This window comes from Emydura macquarii, unplaced genomic scaffold, assembly GCF_026122565.2.
Source record: "Emydura macquarii macquarii isolate MOO-44397 ecotype Brisbane River unplaced genomic scaffold, CSIRO-AGI_Emac_v2 contig_2205, whole genome shotgun sequence".
In the NCBI taxonomy this organism is placed as follows: Eukaryota; Metazoa; Chordata; order Testudines; family Chelidae; genus Emydura; species Emydura macquarii.
The window spans coordinates 6,979,210-6,995,258 of NW_027132342.1; the positions used below are offsets into that span (position 1 = coordinate 6,979,210).

The following is a 16,049-nucleotide window of genomic DNA, read 5'->3' on the forward strand; positions in this document are numbered from 1 at the left end:
GTATTAACACCAAAATTTGGCAGTTGCTGGAGTTTTGAATGCTCTGGTACCTTCAAGATTCAAGCAGGAATTCTGCTTGTGTGCCTTGGTTTTGTTTTGAACTTTACCTGTCTTGTCTTTGCTGATGTTTCAATGAAAGGAATTCCATAACTTCTTGCTAAGTCCTGAGCTTGTTTAGTATCTACTGTTCTGGAAGGTAAGTCACATTTGTTTCCTACTAGCACCATAGGGACATCTTCAGAATCTTTAACTCTTTTTATTTGTTCCCTAAAAAAAGAAAAGGGAAACAGATTTTATTTCAATACTGTTACTATTGTTAATACAGTAGAATTTTAGGGGAAGAAACAAAATTAAGTTAGACATTTCTATTATTTTCAAATGGGCCAACGGTACCTTATAGTTTCTTTTCATTCGTTGTGTACATTATTTGAAACATCTCATAACAGTTAAACCAGTTGATACTACTGCCTTTCCCCCAGATTTAGCATTTCAACTCAAAAACAGAGCATGCGTATAAGTCACATAGTTGTCATTGACAGCAGTGGGACTCCCAGAGCCAAAATGACATGAGTCATGATTCCATTTACACTATAACTGCTTTACTTTTATCCCCACTTTAGTGTCCCTTCACACTCTCAGAGCAGCATGAAGGGCGTTTGTGTGGATGAGAAGCAGGCCAACATAGTGTTCTTGATTTATTCCCTAGGGGCTTTGTCCCATTTAGCCAAAACTCCTACTCATGTCTGGTGGAGTAGTGCAACAGTGAAGCTCGAAAAGTCTAACTTAATATTACAGTATTTGAACTCCCTACCTGAAGGGATTAGCAAAACAGCTGAACCAAAACTGGATAATTTGGTAGGAAAAGGTCTCCAAATATGCTGCAAGGTCCTATTTACTAGTGTTCTTAACTATAAATGAGGTGTGATGGCTTTTGTGAGCAGTGACAGGGTTTAGGAGGAGACCGTCTCCACCTTCCCACTCCTCTTCTTGGCCAGACAATGTGAGCAAGAAATTTGTTTCCAAGGCTAGGATTAGAGGCATCGATTATTTGCTCCTCTTCTAAGACCTTGCCTACACTCGCACTGGCATGTAGAGCACACGTACCTACATGTTGCAGTGAAAAGCACGCTGCGTCCACGCTGACGGGTTTAGCTACATGTGGCAGTGAAAGGGTCTGGTGGGTAGAGGCAGGGGAAGCCCTTCCCCAGTCCCAGGCACAGCACCCACGCCACCCTCCCTGCCAGAGCCTTTTTCCTTTGCCCTGCAAGTGGCACCCAACCCCTCCCCTACCAAGACTTTCTCTACCACCCCACCCCATCCCCCCACAGCCTTTCCCTGAAGCACCACCCTGTCACCGAGACTTCCACATCATCCTGTGCACAGCACTCCCCAACCCTGTCCCTACCAAAGCCTTTCCCTGTCCCACCAGAGCCTCTCTCTCCTGCCCCACATCACAGCCTTTCCCCACTGCCTGAGCCTTTCACTGTGGCAGGGAAAGGCTCCAGCAGCAGGACACTACACTAACAATAGAAATGCAGACGTGGGGAGCATTGCTTGGGTGTGTAGAGAGCCATGTAGAGTACATACCCTAAGGTTCTGGCGTGTCTACTTGCCTAAGCAGTGCCCCACCGGGTATACTGCTATTTATACCTGTGCTAGCTGTGCATGCAGTTTGTACTCTGACACCGCCATAAGTGTAGACCCAGCATTAGTGTCTCAATTTACTGTCTTCTCACATTTAGAAAACATGCAAGTTGCTCAAGAATTGTTTATGATCGATGTTTTATTGTACAGCTTTTTTTGCTTAATAATTATATTGCCTAATTCTTCCTTTTGCACATGCTATCTCAGCTTTTTTAACCAATAAAATACTATGAAAAACCCACAATAGCTGTCATTCTGTATTAAAATCAGTACTGCTGTCATCTATGCTAGCAGGAGGAGATTTTAAGATTTGTCTCTCTAAATCACTGGTTTACTTTTCTCTGAGACCTTCTTTGGTAAGTGAACCCCTCTTTCAAATACTAGTTAAAAAGCATCTTTCAAATACTGAATTAAAAAGCATTTGGCAAGACAACAATGCTGCTGAAAGAATGCCAATCATTAATTTAAATTTCTGTCTCCCACCCAGACAGTTTGGAAGTTTACTCCTTAATTAACATAGCTATGGTTTCTTATTTTACTAGATATTTAGTTCTGTGAACCTTCAATCTCAGTCCACAAACTCGTTCATTGATGTGTGAACATAATGTACTAATGCCAGAATTCAATCCTTAATGTTCTTTGGGGAGAGGTTGTATAACAAGAAGCCTTCTTACACAATTACAGTTGTGTTATCTCTGTAAGAAGGGTTTAAAAGCCAAACTGTATAACTTAAAATATAGAAAGCCAGATAAAAACCACTATGTTCCTTTTACTATTAAAGCAAAAATAAAAATAAGTTGTGCTATAACCACACAGGAAACCCGTTTTTATGGGTCTGATGATCATGTGTATGGAGGATTGGTTTTTTTAAGTAGTAATGTAATCACTATTTCCCCAGATTTGTATGGTCTCCTCTCCTGTTCAACACACGAGGCAACTGGGAAATACTGGCAGCAATACATTTTGCATAAATGTGTGTCTCAGATGAAGGCTGGCTAGCTACAACTTAATTTTGACAAGAAAAACAGTGTTGGGGGAAGCTGCTAGCACCTACAACATTCAGTCGCCTAAGCGAGGGAGTGCAACTGCTATTTGTAACACAAGTGTGCAACAGATGATGGGCTGCTCAGGTAGCAGCTATGGTCTAATGCTTTCTTTCACATGTGCCTTTCCTCCACTATCCCCCATGATGTGGGCTTGCACACCACAAGATTAGGCTGCTTAATGCACTCTACATGGGACTAAATAGAGACAATTCTTAAAATGAAGCTAGTCCAAGTACTGAACTTAGAATGCCATGGCCGGGTCTCACATTGGGAGCACATTACTCTAGTGCTCTGGGATCTGCATTGACTTTCAGTATATTTCTGAGTGGAGTTCAAGATGATGTTAATTTATTAAGTCGTGAAAGGTTTGAGACTGCCACTCTCTGATGCCAAATTCCCACCGTTAATATCCATGGGATGGAGACGTGTGAGCTGAAGATCCCCACTATAAATGGGAGGGAGCACGTCGCAGGGTGTTTTCTGAACGTGCTCCTGAATTCGGAAGCATGCTCTGCTCCCCTTCCCTTGGTCCAAAGCCCAAATGTGTTAATCTTTTTCTTCAGGGTGCAGACCAATAATTTGTGTTTATTTTTATTATCCTTATATAACCTGCATGGATTTTTGGTTGCGTCAAGATTGGAAAAGTTGTTCTTTATATTTTATAATATATTTATGGAATGGGCATTTTTAATACATAAATAGCTACTATAATCAGGTTTTCAAAGCATACATTACATTTGGTTGTCTAATCTGAAACACCTAAGTAGCAGATCCCCAGGCTCCATTCATAAATCCTGCTATGCAGAGACAGAAAGGCCCCCTGGAGATGGGTTTTTTGGTTCACGCCATGGTCATTCATTGCCCACATGAATCCTCATATCTTTTCATACCTCACACACAGAGCACAACTACTCCATTTTAACTCCAAAGGTGCCTGCTATGGTCACAGAGGGGGCAGGATTTGCGTGAGAGATACAAATCAACTCCATTCATCTCAATGGGATATTAATGCTGAGACCTCCTGATTTCTGTATCTGTTTTAATTATATTTATCTTTCAAAACTGCCCTACTTCTGGAACTTCCCGGAAGCTTCAACCTACTCAAAACCCTGTGTAATGCTCCAAGCATAATTTCTGGCCAAGTGACTAAAGGATTGATTATTATATTTTTAATGGCCTATCAACTGCAATAGCAGCTTTGGAACTCTGGTTACAATATTATACCACAACTAACTGAACCATAGGAAACAAGCCCATCATTTGGTCCAAGGGAGTAAAAGCAAGCCATTTTTTCTCTTTTGAGCATCATCATGATTATAACTATGTTCACTTCAAAAAAATAATAATAATAATAAACTTACCTATAATGGTGAATATCTTCAAATGATTTTGTATTATTTATGGCAAATACACATAAGAAACCCTCCCCTGTTCTCATGTATTGGTCCCTCATTGCACTGTACTCTTCTTGACCTGCTGTATCAAGAATATCCAAGAGACAGGTTTCTCCATCAATTACTACTTGTTTCCTGTAGGAATCCTGAGAAGACAGAAAAATTCTCTAAATTAAACATGACTGACTTTGAACTTATATAATTCTACATTACAAATGATCTCTAAATGCTCTACAAACATTAAGCAAGACTCAGCATCCCTGAGTCAGGTATTAGCCATCCCATTTTAAAGATGGGCAAACTGAGGCAACTCTAATATTCTATGATTCTATGACATGACCAAGGTCATGCAGCAAGCAAGCCAGCAGCAGAGTGGAGAACAGACCCAGGAGTGCAGATTTTCACTCCCCTGTTCCAGCTACTAGTCTCTGCTTCCATAATCTTAAACATATAAAGTATAATGTTTTCTAAAGAACATCAGATGGAAGTGGTAGTCCTCTTTTCTTTGCCCTATGGATAACTGCAATTTGGACACAGTTACAGATCAGAAGTTCAGTGGCCTCTCAGTTGCATTTTCATCAAGACCAGGGTTGAAGAAACATGCAACCCACAGTTTTTCTGGGTGTAGTTTACCTTAAGTCTAGCCACTTCATGATCATACCAGGCATTTCATCTTTATACCATGGATATTTTCAGGAAACATCCATGAACCAAGACCAGTACTGTGACAGCAGTACACAGAGTAGCCAGATGTAAATAGGCCATTTACAAACACATTTGCAATTCCTAAATCTATACAAAGGGAGGAGGAAGAGTAGATTAAGAATGAGTGCAAGAGCTTAACATTTAGTGTTGGGGACAGTAAGTCGATTTTCTATCATCACTAAGCAGCCTGAGACATGAAAGTTAGAATAACCAATAATTTGAAGATGTTAAACTATGGCTACACTGGAGAGCTTGCACCGATGCAGTTGTACTTCTGTAAGCTCTCTACTGTAGCCGCACTACACTGACAGGATAACGCTCTTCCATCAGCTTAATTACTCCAGCCCTCAGGAGCAGCAGTAGCTATGTCGGTGGGAGAAGCTATTCATTATAAACATATTATCCTGTAGGTGCTTACAAATTGAGTGTTAACTAAATTTGTTGAAGTATCTTTCCAGTTATTCAAGTGAGGCTGACTGGTCTGTAATTCCCCACGTCCTCTTTTAGGTTCAGATAGGTGCCATGTTTACCGTTCTCCAATCCTCTGGGACCTCACCCATCCTCCATAAGTTCTTGACGATAATTGCTAATGGTTCTGACATTGCTTCAGCTCCTTTCTTAAGTACCCTACCATGAAATTCACCAGGCCCTGCTAACCTGAATACATCTAACTTATGTAAATATTCTTTAACATCTTCTTTCCCTATTTTAGCCTGTGTTCCTTCCCCCTTGTTGTTAATATTAATTGTCTTGATTAACCTTTTTAGTGAAGACTGAAACAAAATAGGCACTTCAGCTTTCTTGACATCATTAATTATTAGCTCTCCTTCCCAACTAAGTAGAGGACCTATACTTTCCCTTGTCTCTCACTGTTAAATGTATTTATAGAACCTCTTCTTATTGCTTTTTATGTACTTTGCTAGATGTAATTCATTTAGTGCTTAGCCTTTCTGATGTTTCCCTCCATGCTTTGTTCTGTACTTTTGTACTATTTCTTAGCAATTTGTCCATGTTTCCACTTTTTGTAGGATTCCTTTTTGATTTTCAGATCATTAAAGAGCTCCTGATGGAGCCATATTGGTTTCTTACTACTCTTCCTATCTTTCCACTGCAAGAGAATAGTTTGCTGCTTTGCCTTTAATATTGTCTCGAGAAACTGCCAGCTCTCCTGAACTCCTTTATCCCTTAGATTTCCTTCCCATAGGACTTTACCCACCAGTTCTGAGTTTGTTAAAATTTCAGTGGTAGTAGAAGCGAGCACATTACTTTTGTACACAAACTGCTATGTTTCTGTAAATATTATAAGCATGCTGCATTTTATAGCAATATATATCACTGCAAAATACTAAAACAGAGGCATGATATATCCATGGAAAATGCAAAAAATGCTTTTCTCAGAAATGTAAATGTCTCATAGGTACAGTGATTCAGGAAGAAAACCCAGCATTACCTTTTAAATCCTTTTATTCTCCAGTTAATATAATATCGCTCTGTTCTTGTTAATACTCAGCAAAATGGAAAGCTTAAGCTATTGTTTTGTATTGAGCAATTGTGAATTTGGGGGGGGGGGGCGGGGGGAAGAGCCTCAGTTCTAGTTACAAGGAATAGAGTCAACTTGAAATCCAGCCAACTTTAAAAAAAAAAAATTCTAATAATTTAAACTAGTTTCAGGTATTACACCTGTTCCTTGTGCCCTCTACCAACTTCTACAGTTTTACAGATGATTTCCTATTTTAAAGTGTTTTTTCTCTTTCCTGTTGCTGTGTGAAAAACCCACACAAACGAGAGGGAAATGCCACTTAGTATAAGGTAAGATACTGTGACAGGGTTAGACCTGATGGCTACAGGAGAGTAGTAGAGGGGGGGGGGTCTATATTAGCCCCAGAATGAACAAATCCCTGTTCCCTGGGTGATCCAGCTGGGGCCACTCTGGGGCAATTAGGCCAATTAAGCCAGCTAAGGCCAATCAAGGAGCTTGCCCCAGCAGTTAAAAGCCTCCCTGTCAGGCAGACAGGGGCAGCTGGAAGGAAGTTAAGAGAAGGAGTGGTGAGGCGAGACGAGAGGACTTGGAGCAACCACTGCCACCTATTACAACCCCAGAGGTACCAGAGATGGGGGGGACCTGTCTGGCTAAGGCCAGGGACCCAAGGCACAGGCCTGAGGGAGAACCCCTCCCCACCCAATCCCAGGAAGCAGACGGTGAGCAGTGGGGCCAAAGAGAGGTGACCCAGGGAAGGGAGTGAGTCACAGACTTTTGAAGACTACTCCACACAGGGTCCCTGGGTCAGGGCCCGGGGCAGAGGGTGGGACCGGGTCCCCCCCCCCCGCTCCCACCCAGGCACGCCATAGGCATAGCCGAAGAGGGCACAATACCCACGAGAGGGCTAAACTAGCCGCCCACGCCACAATACGTATTCTACACAATCACAAAGTGCCAAATACACAAAATGAACAAAGTGAAGAAAAAGTCTCATCTCTGACTTATCTTGATCCTAGAGGATATTAGTAACCATAATCACATAAAATAATTCAAGCACAAATGTGACTTTAAGCTGAGTGTGTCCCTTTAAGCTAAAGTTCACTTCTCATATCGCTTTGGAAATATTTATTTTACTTAAGTGCAAAGTTAAGTGCCAAAGTAAGAAGGCGTAAAACTACTTTAAAAAAATACATAAACATTGTTTAAATATTGATAAGGATGGAACTAACCCACATGCCTCAGGAAATTTTAAGTTAAAGTTAACACTTTTTTTCCTGATGTGGAACATTAAAAAGGCATCCAGAGTCCAATCTTCAGTTCCAATTAAATTGAACAAGAGCTGCCATGTTTTGCTATTTGTTTCATTACCAAGCTAATGATAAAGCACCAGTCTTACCTTTGGCAGTTTATTGATCATATCAAAAGAAAAAAAAATCCTTAGTTCTTTCTGTATTCATTTGACTTTTACTTTAGAAACCACGAGAAAACACCGTTCATTATGAATAAACATGCATTAGTCAGTCCTTCACATCTCACTGCCTCTCCAAAAGAGGCAAAACTGCATAGCTGAGCTATACAAAAAGAAAAAACACTCCTACTTTAAAGAGAAGGTAACATCTTTTATTGAACCAACTTCTGGTGGTGAAAGGTACAAGATTTTGAACTACAGAAAATTCTTCTTCAGCTCAAGGAAAAGAAACTTCCCAGACCTGAAGAATTCTGTAATTTGAAAGCTTGTTCCTTCCACCACCAGAAATTGGTCCAATAAAAGATACTACTTTACATACCGTATCTCTATGGGGGGGCCCAACACAGCTACATGATCACTCTTACTTTAAGTAATGAGCATCAAGAAAAATAGCTCCAAGCCCAAAGAGAACTTTTAGCTTTTCAGTACATGCCTAGTCCCTTGGAGATCTGTCGCAAGTGAGCAACATCAGACTGCCTTCTCTGCCCAGTGTACAGCACAACTGCGTATGTACCTCCATGTGAAGGAGGCCTGGGGAAGCAGTCCAGTCTAGTGAATGGGTACCTTAAGCTCCTGGTCTAATCAACTCATCAGGAACAAATCTGAAGATCACTTTCACCACCTAAAGGTACGCTCTCCACTCCTCCCACTGAGAAGTCTACTACAGACTTGGGCCTTATGGAAAATTAAAACTCTGCCTCCCCTGCAGGCTGCTATGCTATAATGTAGCACTGCATCTTGTTTACCATAGAAACAAGTGCTTGAAAAAAAAGATAAACCTTGCAGCAACAGACATGAAAATCAAATGCATAAGTCCTTGCCCTCCCCCTCCATCCCCCCCGCAAGTCCCAAAAATGAAAGGAAACCCCCATCTACCAAGACCAGAAACAGGATTTGAGGTGGTAAAGCGAACAAGGACAGAGATGATTCTGAGGATAGTTTAAAGTTTGGCATCTCTTTCCCCATCTGTAAATATTTGAGGGAGGGAAGAAGAAATGCCCCATAGATAAAAGTAAAATTAATATGTTGATATAAATAAGATTTCATATTTGTAATATGCTATTTTATGAAAAAAATCTTAGATCATTAAGTTTTGCAAGTGCCTAGACACAGTGTAGACTGGCTGTCTATATGTACCCAACACAGATAAGCCTTGTTTCTGAAAAAATTACAAAGTTCTTAAATGAGAATTTAAAATGCATCATAGAAAAGGCACAATAGATTCATATGCACATTAAGATTCTCTCTCACATGCAGTACTTCCAATGACTCTGCCTCTATGCATTCTAAAAGAAAATTCCACACTTAGTCTGTTGAACTAGTACTCTTGCCTCAAAACATCACAGCAAAACCAGGCAGTGCCCTTTTACTGTGGATGCTCCAGCCTGCAATGGAGGTTGAGGTATATGCTCTCTCTTTTTCATGGAGAGCGCGATCGGAATTTAGAGAAGGCCAAATAGTGCCACTGTGGATTAGAAAACATACAAATGAAGGGGAAATAGGCAACAGTGAAGCCCCAGGGTCCATCACAAAAATACATCAATCAAGTAAGAAAGGGAAACCAAGAGTAGCAGTCTTAAGTGCAAACAAAACAAAAAACAAAAAAAAAAGGCACCAGTTACTGCTATGCTAGAAACCATTCCAGCACTCAATTTGTAATTTTTCCTGAAAACTAGATTCAGTAAGTTACATCAAAAAGCTTTATTTTCATTAGTAATTACTTAATCTGTTATCACTGGCCTTTCAAAAGTCATAAAGTCAATCTGAATTATGCTAATAGAAAACACTTCCACTATTTGTTCACAGCAAGCAGTGATAACTCTGAGATTTCCAAATTTGCGCACTATAGGCAATAGTGATTTTTTAAAAAATTACATAATCCTTGTCTGTGTTAGACACTTGCTACAAAATTCTCTATTTATACCTTTATGAAAGGACCCACTACACAAGTTAATATGAGCATGTTTTAAAATGTTATTTATTCAGGGTGTAATTTGCAATAATGCCTAAGTGATTTAGAAACATGGGGTAAAATTTTTGAAAGCAGTTCAGACTTCTTGTGTTCCTAAGTCACGTAGGAGGTTTTATAAATCCCATCCTCAACAAACTTTCAAATTTTTGTTGGGTATTTCAGGGTTAGGCCACTTGGGTGGTTAGTCTTTTTCTAAAGAATATTTGAAAAATATGTAAACATATGAATTATTATTATTAAACATATTATTAAAATGTCAGAAAATGAATGAGCCACAATACATTTTGGATACGAGATAAAATATTCGACCAGTAGAGGGCACTAACCAAACTGCTTCAATATATTAACCCACTTTTATAAGGGTTGATCTATATACAAATTTATACTGATTTAATTAAATCTGTTCCCCAAAACAGGTACAGAACAAGTACAAGGTACAAGTGTGTGCGTAGACCAGCTGAAGTGGACTTTATGGGGACCTGAGACCTTCACATAGATCATACATTATAGGAACAAAAATACTTACATATGCTATTGAAAAGTAATGTACACAGAGATACTTATTTATAATGTTGCTGCTGACAGACAATAAATACTTTCCCCTTCCCCCATCTTCTTTCACAATGCAGAAATTTTACAGGTGTTGTGATTACCTCCTTTAGCCACACTAATAATTTCAAATATCTGATTAATTATGGAATCAAATGTTTAGCTTTTTAACAAATTTAATATTCATTCTTCCAAGGAGAAGCAAAATATTACAGCAACATTAACACAAAGTGGCAATGAGAAGACAATGATACTGTAACAGTGAAAATAATACTACTGGCACTGTTCAAGTATCATCTCAGATATTAAAGCAAGGCAAATTTACAACCTATGTTCTTCCGCACTGTGTGTTTACACACACCTAGTATCTCTATGGTTATAGCTCTTTGACTTAGGTCCTGAACCCAAAAAATGGATCTGTGCAAACAGCACATTTAAGCAGCCTTATTAATCGGAATGGGGCTCTGTGCCTGCAGATCCAGTTGCAGGAAAGGAGAAGTGTACATATCCAATTGCAAGAGCTTTCCTTGGGGTGCCACTTGCCATTCTAAATGACTCCTTGCCTACAACCTCAGGTATATGATTTATTTTTATTTTATGGTGCTGTGAACTTGTAATCTATTTGTCAGGTCTCTGCCTGAAGGTCTTACAATCTAACAGACAAAAACGATACCCAGGACATCCATTCAGACAACTATTTATCAAAGTAACCTTTAGAGGAATGCTATTGTAATAAGTGAGAAGATGTTTATATAGGTAAAAACTGCAGTGCTAAAGGTTTTCTTTCCTTCAAATCATTACACCAATGATTTCCACAGCTGTGGACTATAACATGATGTTGAGGGTAATCCTGTGCAATTGCTTTGCAAGCTTTCTAGAATGCAAAGAAATTTCGTTAGTCACATCTTTTAGGAAATTTACATCTTTTCTGGGGAACATTAGTTTCATTTAACATTCTGAATGAATTTGGTGTTCCTAGAAGTATTAACACTATTGTTGACAAAGAGTAGTTGTAGGCACTGTAAACTTCTCCATGCATGCCTGGCCACATCACAACTTTTAATGTAAAACATCCCAGTTATTTTAAGTCTTGGGCATCTAAGCAATCCTCTGATTTTGTAGAAGCATGTGATGGTTTAATTATCAATTCAAATCATGAGACTTGTAACTTCAGAGGTAAGTTTCTTTTGTAAAAATTATGAGGAAAGTCTCAAATGCTATGCTATTTTTGTACACTTCTCTCACTCTCAGCTTCACACACACACACACACACACACACACACACACAAAGATCTAGTTTACTGGACTCCCTAACTGAGATCTAGTACCTAGAACCAAACTTCAGTTGATCAAAGTATATTTTCAGGATATTACCTTCTGATTGTGTAACACTGCTATGGAATGACAGTCCACTGAGCTTAGAATAGCACTTTGAATATCTGCTGGATAGGGTTGCAGCCCACGAAAGCTTATGCCTGCAGAAGTTTGTTAGTCTTTAAAGTGCTACAGGACTCTCGTTGTTTTTTTGCTGTATACAGACTAACAGGGCTACCCCTCTGGAACTGTAAATACTGGTTACTATTTATAGCATCATTTAGACAAAATACAAATCAAAAGGTTATAGAACAGACATTCATAGAAAAATATAGCAATATAAGTCACAAAATCAATTACAGCATTTGAGAGAAAGTAATCTGCTTCTCTCATCAAAAAAACTTGTACACATTATTAAAATTAAATTGTTTACCTCTATTGTAGGATCATATTCATCCACAAAATGATTCTGAATTAGCTGTATTGTTAAGGCACTCTTGCCTACACCACCAGCTCCAACGACGACGAGTTTATATTCTGTCATTTTCAGTGGACCTGGCAACAAAGATTAAGATTAAGCATGAGAGAGAGTCAAGTTTCAATTGCACGTTAAGTCATCCACAAGTTTCTTTACTGAGGTGTTTAAAGAAAGGGAAACCCATTCTCTTGCTAGCACACGCACCCACACAGAGCAAAATAAAGCTTTTCAAAAGGGAATGCTATTTCGCAGTCAAAAATTGTAAAAAATTTGGTGCAGGTATTACACCACAAAATTATTGAACGCAAACTGATGCTAATAATTTTAATTGTGAAAACCATTACATAGAACTTGAGAAATAGTTAGAAAATATATGCAATATTTTATCTGATATTCTCATCAGTTCTTTTCAGAAAATTTAAGGAATTTAGGATGCTGTTCCCTGAAATCTTAAAGACTAAATCAGAGTAAACATTGTTAGCTCAGATTTTTATTTACTGAAACATGCATTAAAAAAGATAAATATTGCAGAGCGAAATCGCTACCATCAAGACTTATCCAACAACGTGCTATGTCACTGCTAAAAATGGAGATCAGGAATTAGAGCTATGACTACAATAATATAAAATAACCCCTGAAGCATTCAAAAGGACAAACCCTCAGAATGAAATTCATTATTAAAAATGAAGGATCACTGACTGATTCACTGGAAAGTCACAAAGTTGCTAAATACTACCAAGACAGCAGCAGACTATATAAAGTTTTAATATTAAAATATTAACATGACCCCTTAAAACATTTTACTATTAAAAAAATTGGACACCAGGGCTCACCTATCAGATTTACCTTTACAGATTTTTTTCTGGGCAAGAGTAGTATACTATTATTATTTTGGGGGAATCCAATAATATTATACTATTACATAGTTGTTATAAATTACCAGAATACAATCTTTTTCCATAATAGCCAATTCTGTTATACAAGCAATGATATACTAGCAAATGAGTTCATCAATGAGATGCAAATCCTGTCACAAGGAAAGTGACTGAGTAACACAGAAAAGCATGACAGCCAAAACTTTCTGTAACATCTTTGCTCCTCAGTTCATTACACTCCGAGCAGGGAAGCTCACTATTTGTGTGTACAGTGATTATTTTGTGGGGGAGGGGTGGGATTTGGCAGCAGAATATTGTTGGTATCCAATCATGTGGGCTGGTGTCAGGCTCAAGCAGTGGAGGGCGTTGGCCACCTGTCCTTCCAGCAACACCACCTCCTCCACCTCCCAATGGCAGCAAAAATCACTACCTGCATAAAGAGGGGAGTGGGAGGGAGAGGAGAGCCAGGACTATAGGTCAGAGAGAGACAGGGAAGAGATACAGAAAGGAGGGGAACAAAAAAGAGGGAGTTTTGGGGACATCAATGAAAGGCCAGAGGGGCTACAGAGAGAAGTTGCGGAAGGTGGGAACAAGTAGTTTCAAGGTAAAAAGAGGTGTTGGAGGCTGGTGTGGGGGTGTAGAGAGGTGCTGGGGGTAGGGAAAACTCAATGTGGTATAGAGGAGTGGGAAGCCAAGAATAGAGAAGGGGCAGGGTGTAGAGGCTCTTGGGTGTGTAGAGGAGTGTGGATAGTGGTCTTGAAGCCCCAGAGCAGTACAGAGGGCTGTAGGGGGATCAGGAGGCTAGAAGTATAGATGGATGTCGGAGCTCTCAGGGGATGGACAAAGGTGCTGGGCTTTCAGGAGGGTATGGGGATGTAGGGATCAGGGGAAGCTGAGAATATAGAGGGAATAGAGTATTCAAGGGTATAGGGGTGTAAAGGTCAGAAGCTCTCAGGGGGTATTGGGGTCAGGAGAGGCTAGGGTACCCCAAGGGGTAGGGGCTCTCCAGCAGTATAGAGGGCATCGGGGTATAGATGGTGTAGGAAGCAGGGATGGCTGGGATGCAGAGAGTGGTAGGGGCTCTTGGGGAGCGTATAGGGGTATAGAGGTATATGGGATAATGGCTCTTGGGGGCAAGGGCTCCCAGGGGTGTAGAGGACAGAGGATGCTGGGGTAGAGCAGGAGCAAAGAGGGGGGCACAGGCCGTCGGGGGCATCAGTGGGCAAGGAGCTAAGGGCGCTCAAGGGGCAGGAGGCACGGGGGATACAGGAGGGCGGGGGACACTGGGGGGGCAGAAGGTACCGGTGTGGAAGAGGTACACGGGGGGCTGTCATGGGCACAGATAAGCAGGGATTGGGGGCACAGGTGTGCAGGGACCTGGGACACGGGGGGGGCGGGCTCTCAGGGGCACGGATGAGCAGGGAAGCACACAGGGGGCAGGGACTGACGGGGGGGCAGGGACTGTCGGGGGGCACAGGTGTGCGTGCAAGCGGCGGCGGGGGGGCGGAAGGGGGGATCCGGCCCCTCCTCCCCGCTGCTCCCCGGGCGCTGGCAGGGCAGGGCGGGTCGCTCCGTCCCGGGTCCCGCAGGGGGATCCGGGATCCCGGCTCCACACAGCAGCAGCAGCCGCCGCCAGCGGCGGGGCCCCTCACCTACCTGGCGCTGTCCGGGCTGCGGGGCGGCCGGTCCCTCCCCGCGGCGGCGGCCAGTCGGGTGCCTCTGCCTGTCCGAGCCGAGCCGAGCCGAGCCGGGCTGAAATGGCGGGGGACGGACGGACGGCCGGGGCTGGGGCTGGGGCCGGGGCTGCCGAGCCGAGCGCCGAGCGAATGGATGCGCTCGATGCGCTCCGCCGCAGGGAGAGGGGAGGAGGGCGCTCCCCCCGCCCCCACTGACAGACAGACGGACGGACACAGACAGATAGGCGGAGCCGCAGACAGACCCACAGTGTCTCAAGACAAACTAAGTGCCGGTGCCGGCCTGAGAGCTGCTAACCACGGCGCCAGAAGGCCCCACAGCGCTAACCAGCCCTGGAGATCCCACACACACACAGCCCCACCCCAAGCCAGGCAGGCACCGGGGGGGTGGTTCTAGCACCACTGGCTCAATATATAATTTTTCCAAAGTTGTGACGGCTCCACTCAAGCTTGGTCAGCCAGAGCAGAAGAAGAAGCAAAAAAAAACGTTCACCAAAATTTCCACCTGTCTCTATCAAACACACTCGAAATACAAAGCCAGGCAGAGCCAGACACCTGTACACAGGGCCCAAGACACCCAGACCTACCGAATTACAGAGCCGCACTGTCCGTCACACATATAAATGTGGAGCCCACTTTAGGCATAGTTCACCGTACACAGACCCCATTCCCGCCCAGCAATACACAAATGTATCAGCTATTCCATACCTACTAATAGAGCACACAGCATCACATGGCAAGAGGTTATCTCCATAAAATAGTGTCTTTGAGGAAAGTGGTTTAAGCAGTGCTATGGCTTTGTATGGGTTTTATTTCTTCTTTAAAAAAAAACAAACAAAAGTTTGGTTGTTTGGTTGGGTACGTTTGGGAAGCTTTCTAGTTAAATTTGAAAAAGGCTGGGTGAAGGGAAGGAAAGCAGGGATACTGGCAGAAAATGGAATTATCCGTCTCATAACACAAAAACTAGGGGTCACCAAATGAAATTAATAGGCAGGAGGTTTAAAACAAACAAAAAGGAAGTATTTCTGCGTATAACACACAGTCAACCTGAGGAACTCATTGCCAGAGGATGCTGTGAAGGCCAAGGCCTTAACAAGGTTAAAAAAAGAACTAGATAAGTTCATGGAGCGCATGAATGGCTGCTAGCAAGGATGGGCTGGGATACAAAACCATGCTCTGAAATGTCCCTACTTTCTGTTTGCCAGAAGCTGTGAATGGGCAATGGGATCTGTTCATTTGACTGATGCAAGTAGGTTTTGCTGCCAAGTTCCCCATGTACCTGGTGAACCCTATTCTTTGATGTTAAGGCTCTGACAGAAAGCAGAAGAGTGCAAGTTTCTGAACTGTAGTGTGAAGATGCCACCTTCCATTGCACAGGGTCTGAGACAGTCCAGACCAGTTGCTTTATTCGAACTATTGTGGCCTGACCT

General features: G+C 41.9%; 1 protein-coding gene and 1 long non-coding RNA gene across 4 annotated transcripts in view; one reads left to right on the forward strand and one right to left on the reverse strand.

The window, feature by feature from the left end:
* The window catches only part of KRAS (KRAS proto-oncogene, GTPase), a 34,247-nt gene extending 19,548 nt beyond the window's left edge, over positions 1 to 14,699 (reverse strand). For all 3 annotated transcript variants that reach the window (XM_067559260.1, XM_067559261.1, XM_067559259.1), the window contains exons 1-4: positions 14,582 to 14,699; positions 12,006 to 12,127; positions 4,052 to 4,230; positions 108 to 267 (exon numbers count right to left, since the gene is read on the reverse strand). In XM_067559260.1, coding sequence (XP_067415361.1) covers positions 108 to 267; positions 4,052 to 4,230; positions 12,006 to 12,116 — 450 coding nt within the window. In that variant the 5' untranslated portion in view covers positions 12,117 to 12,127; positions 14,582 to 14,699. The remainder of the gene's footprint in view (positions 1 to 107; positions 268 to 4,051; positions 4,231 to 12,005; positions 12,128 to 14,581) is intronic.
* LOC137160621 (uncharacterized) lies at positions 6,810 to 10,320 on the forward strand. Its single transcript, XR_010921944.1, has 3 exons — positions 6,810 to 6,891; positions 8,228 to 8,365; positions 10,126 to 10,320. It is a non-coding gene; the product is annotated as an uncharacterized lncRNA (long non-coding RNA).
* Positions 14,700 to 16,049: the final 1,350 nt, after the last annotated feature.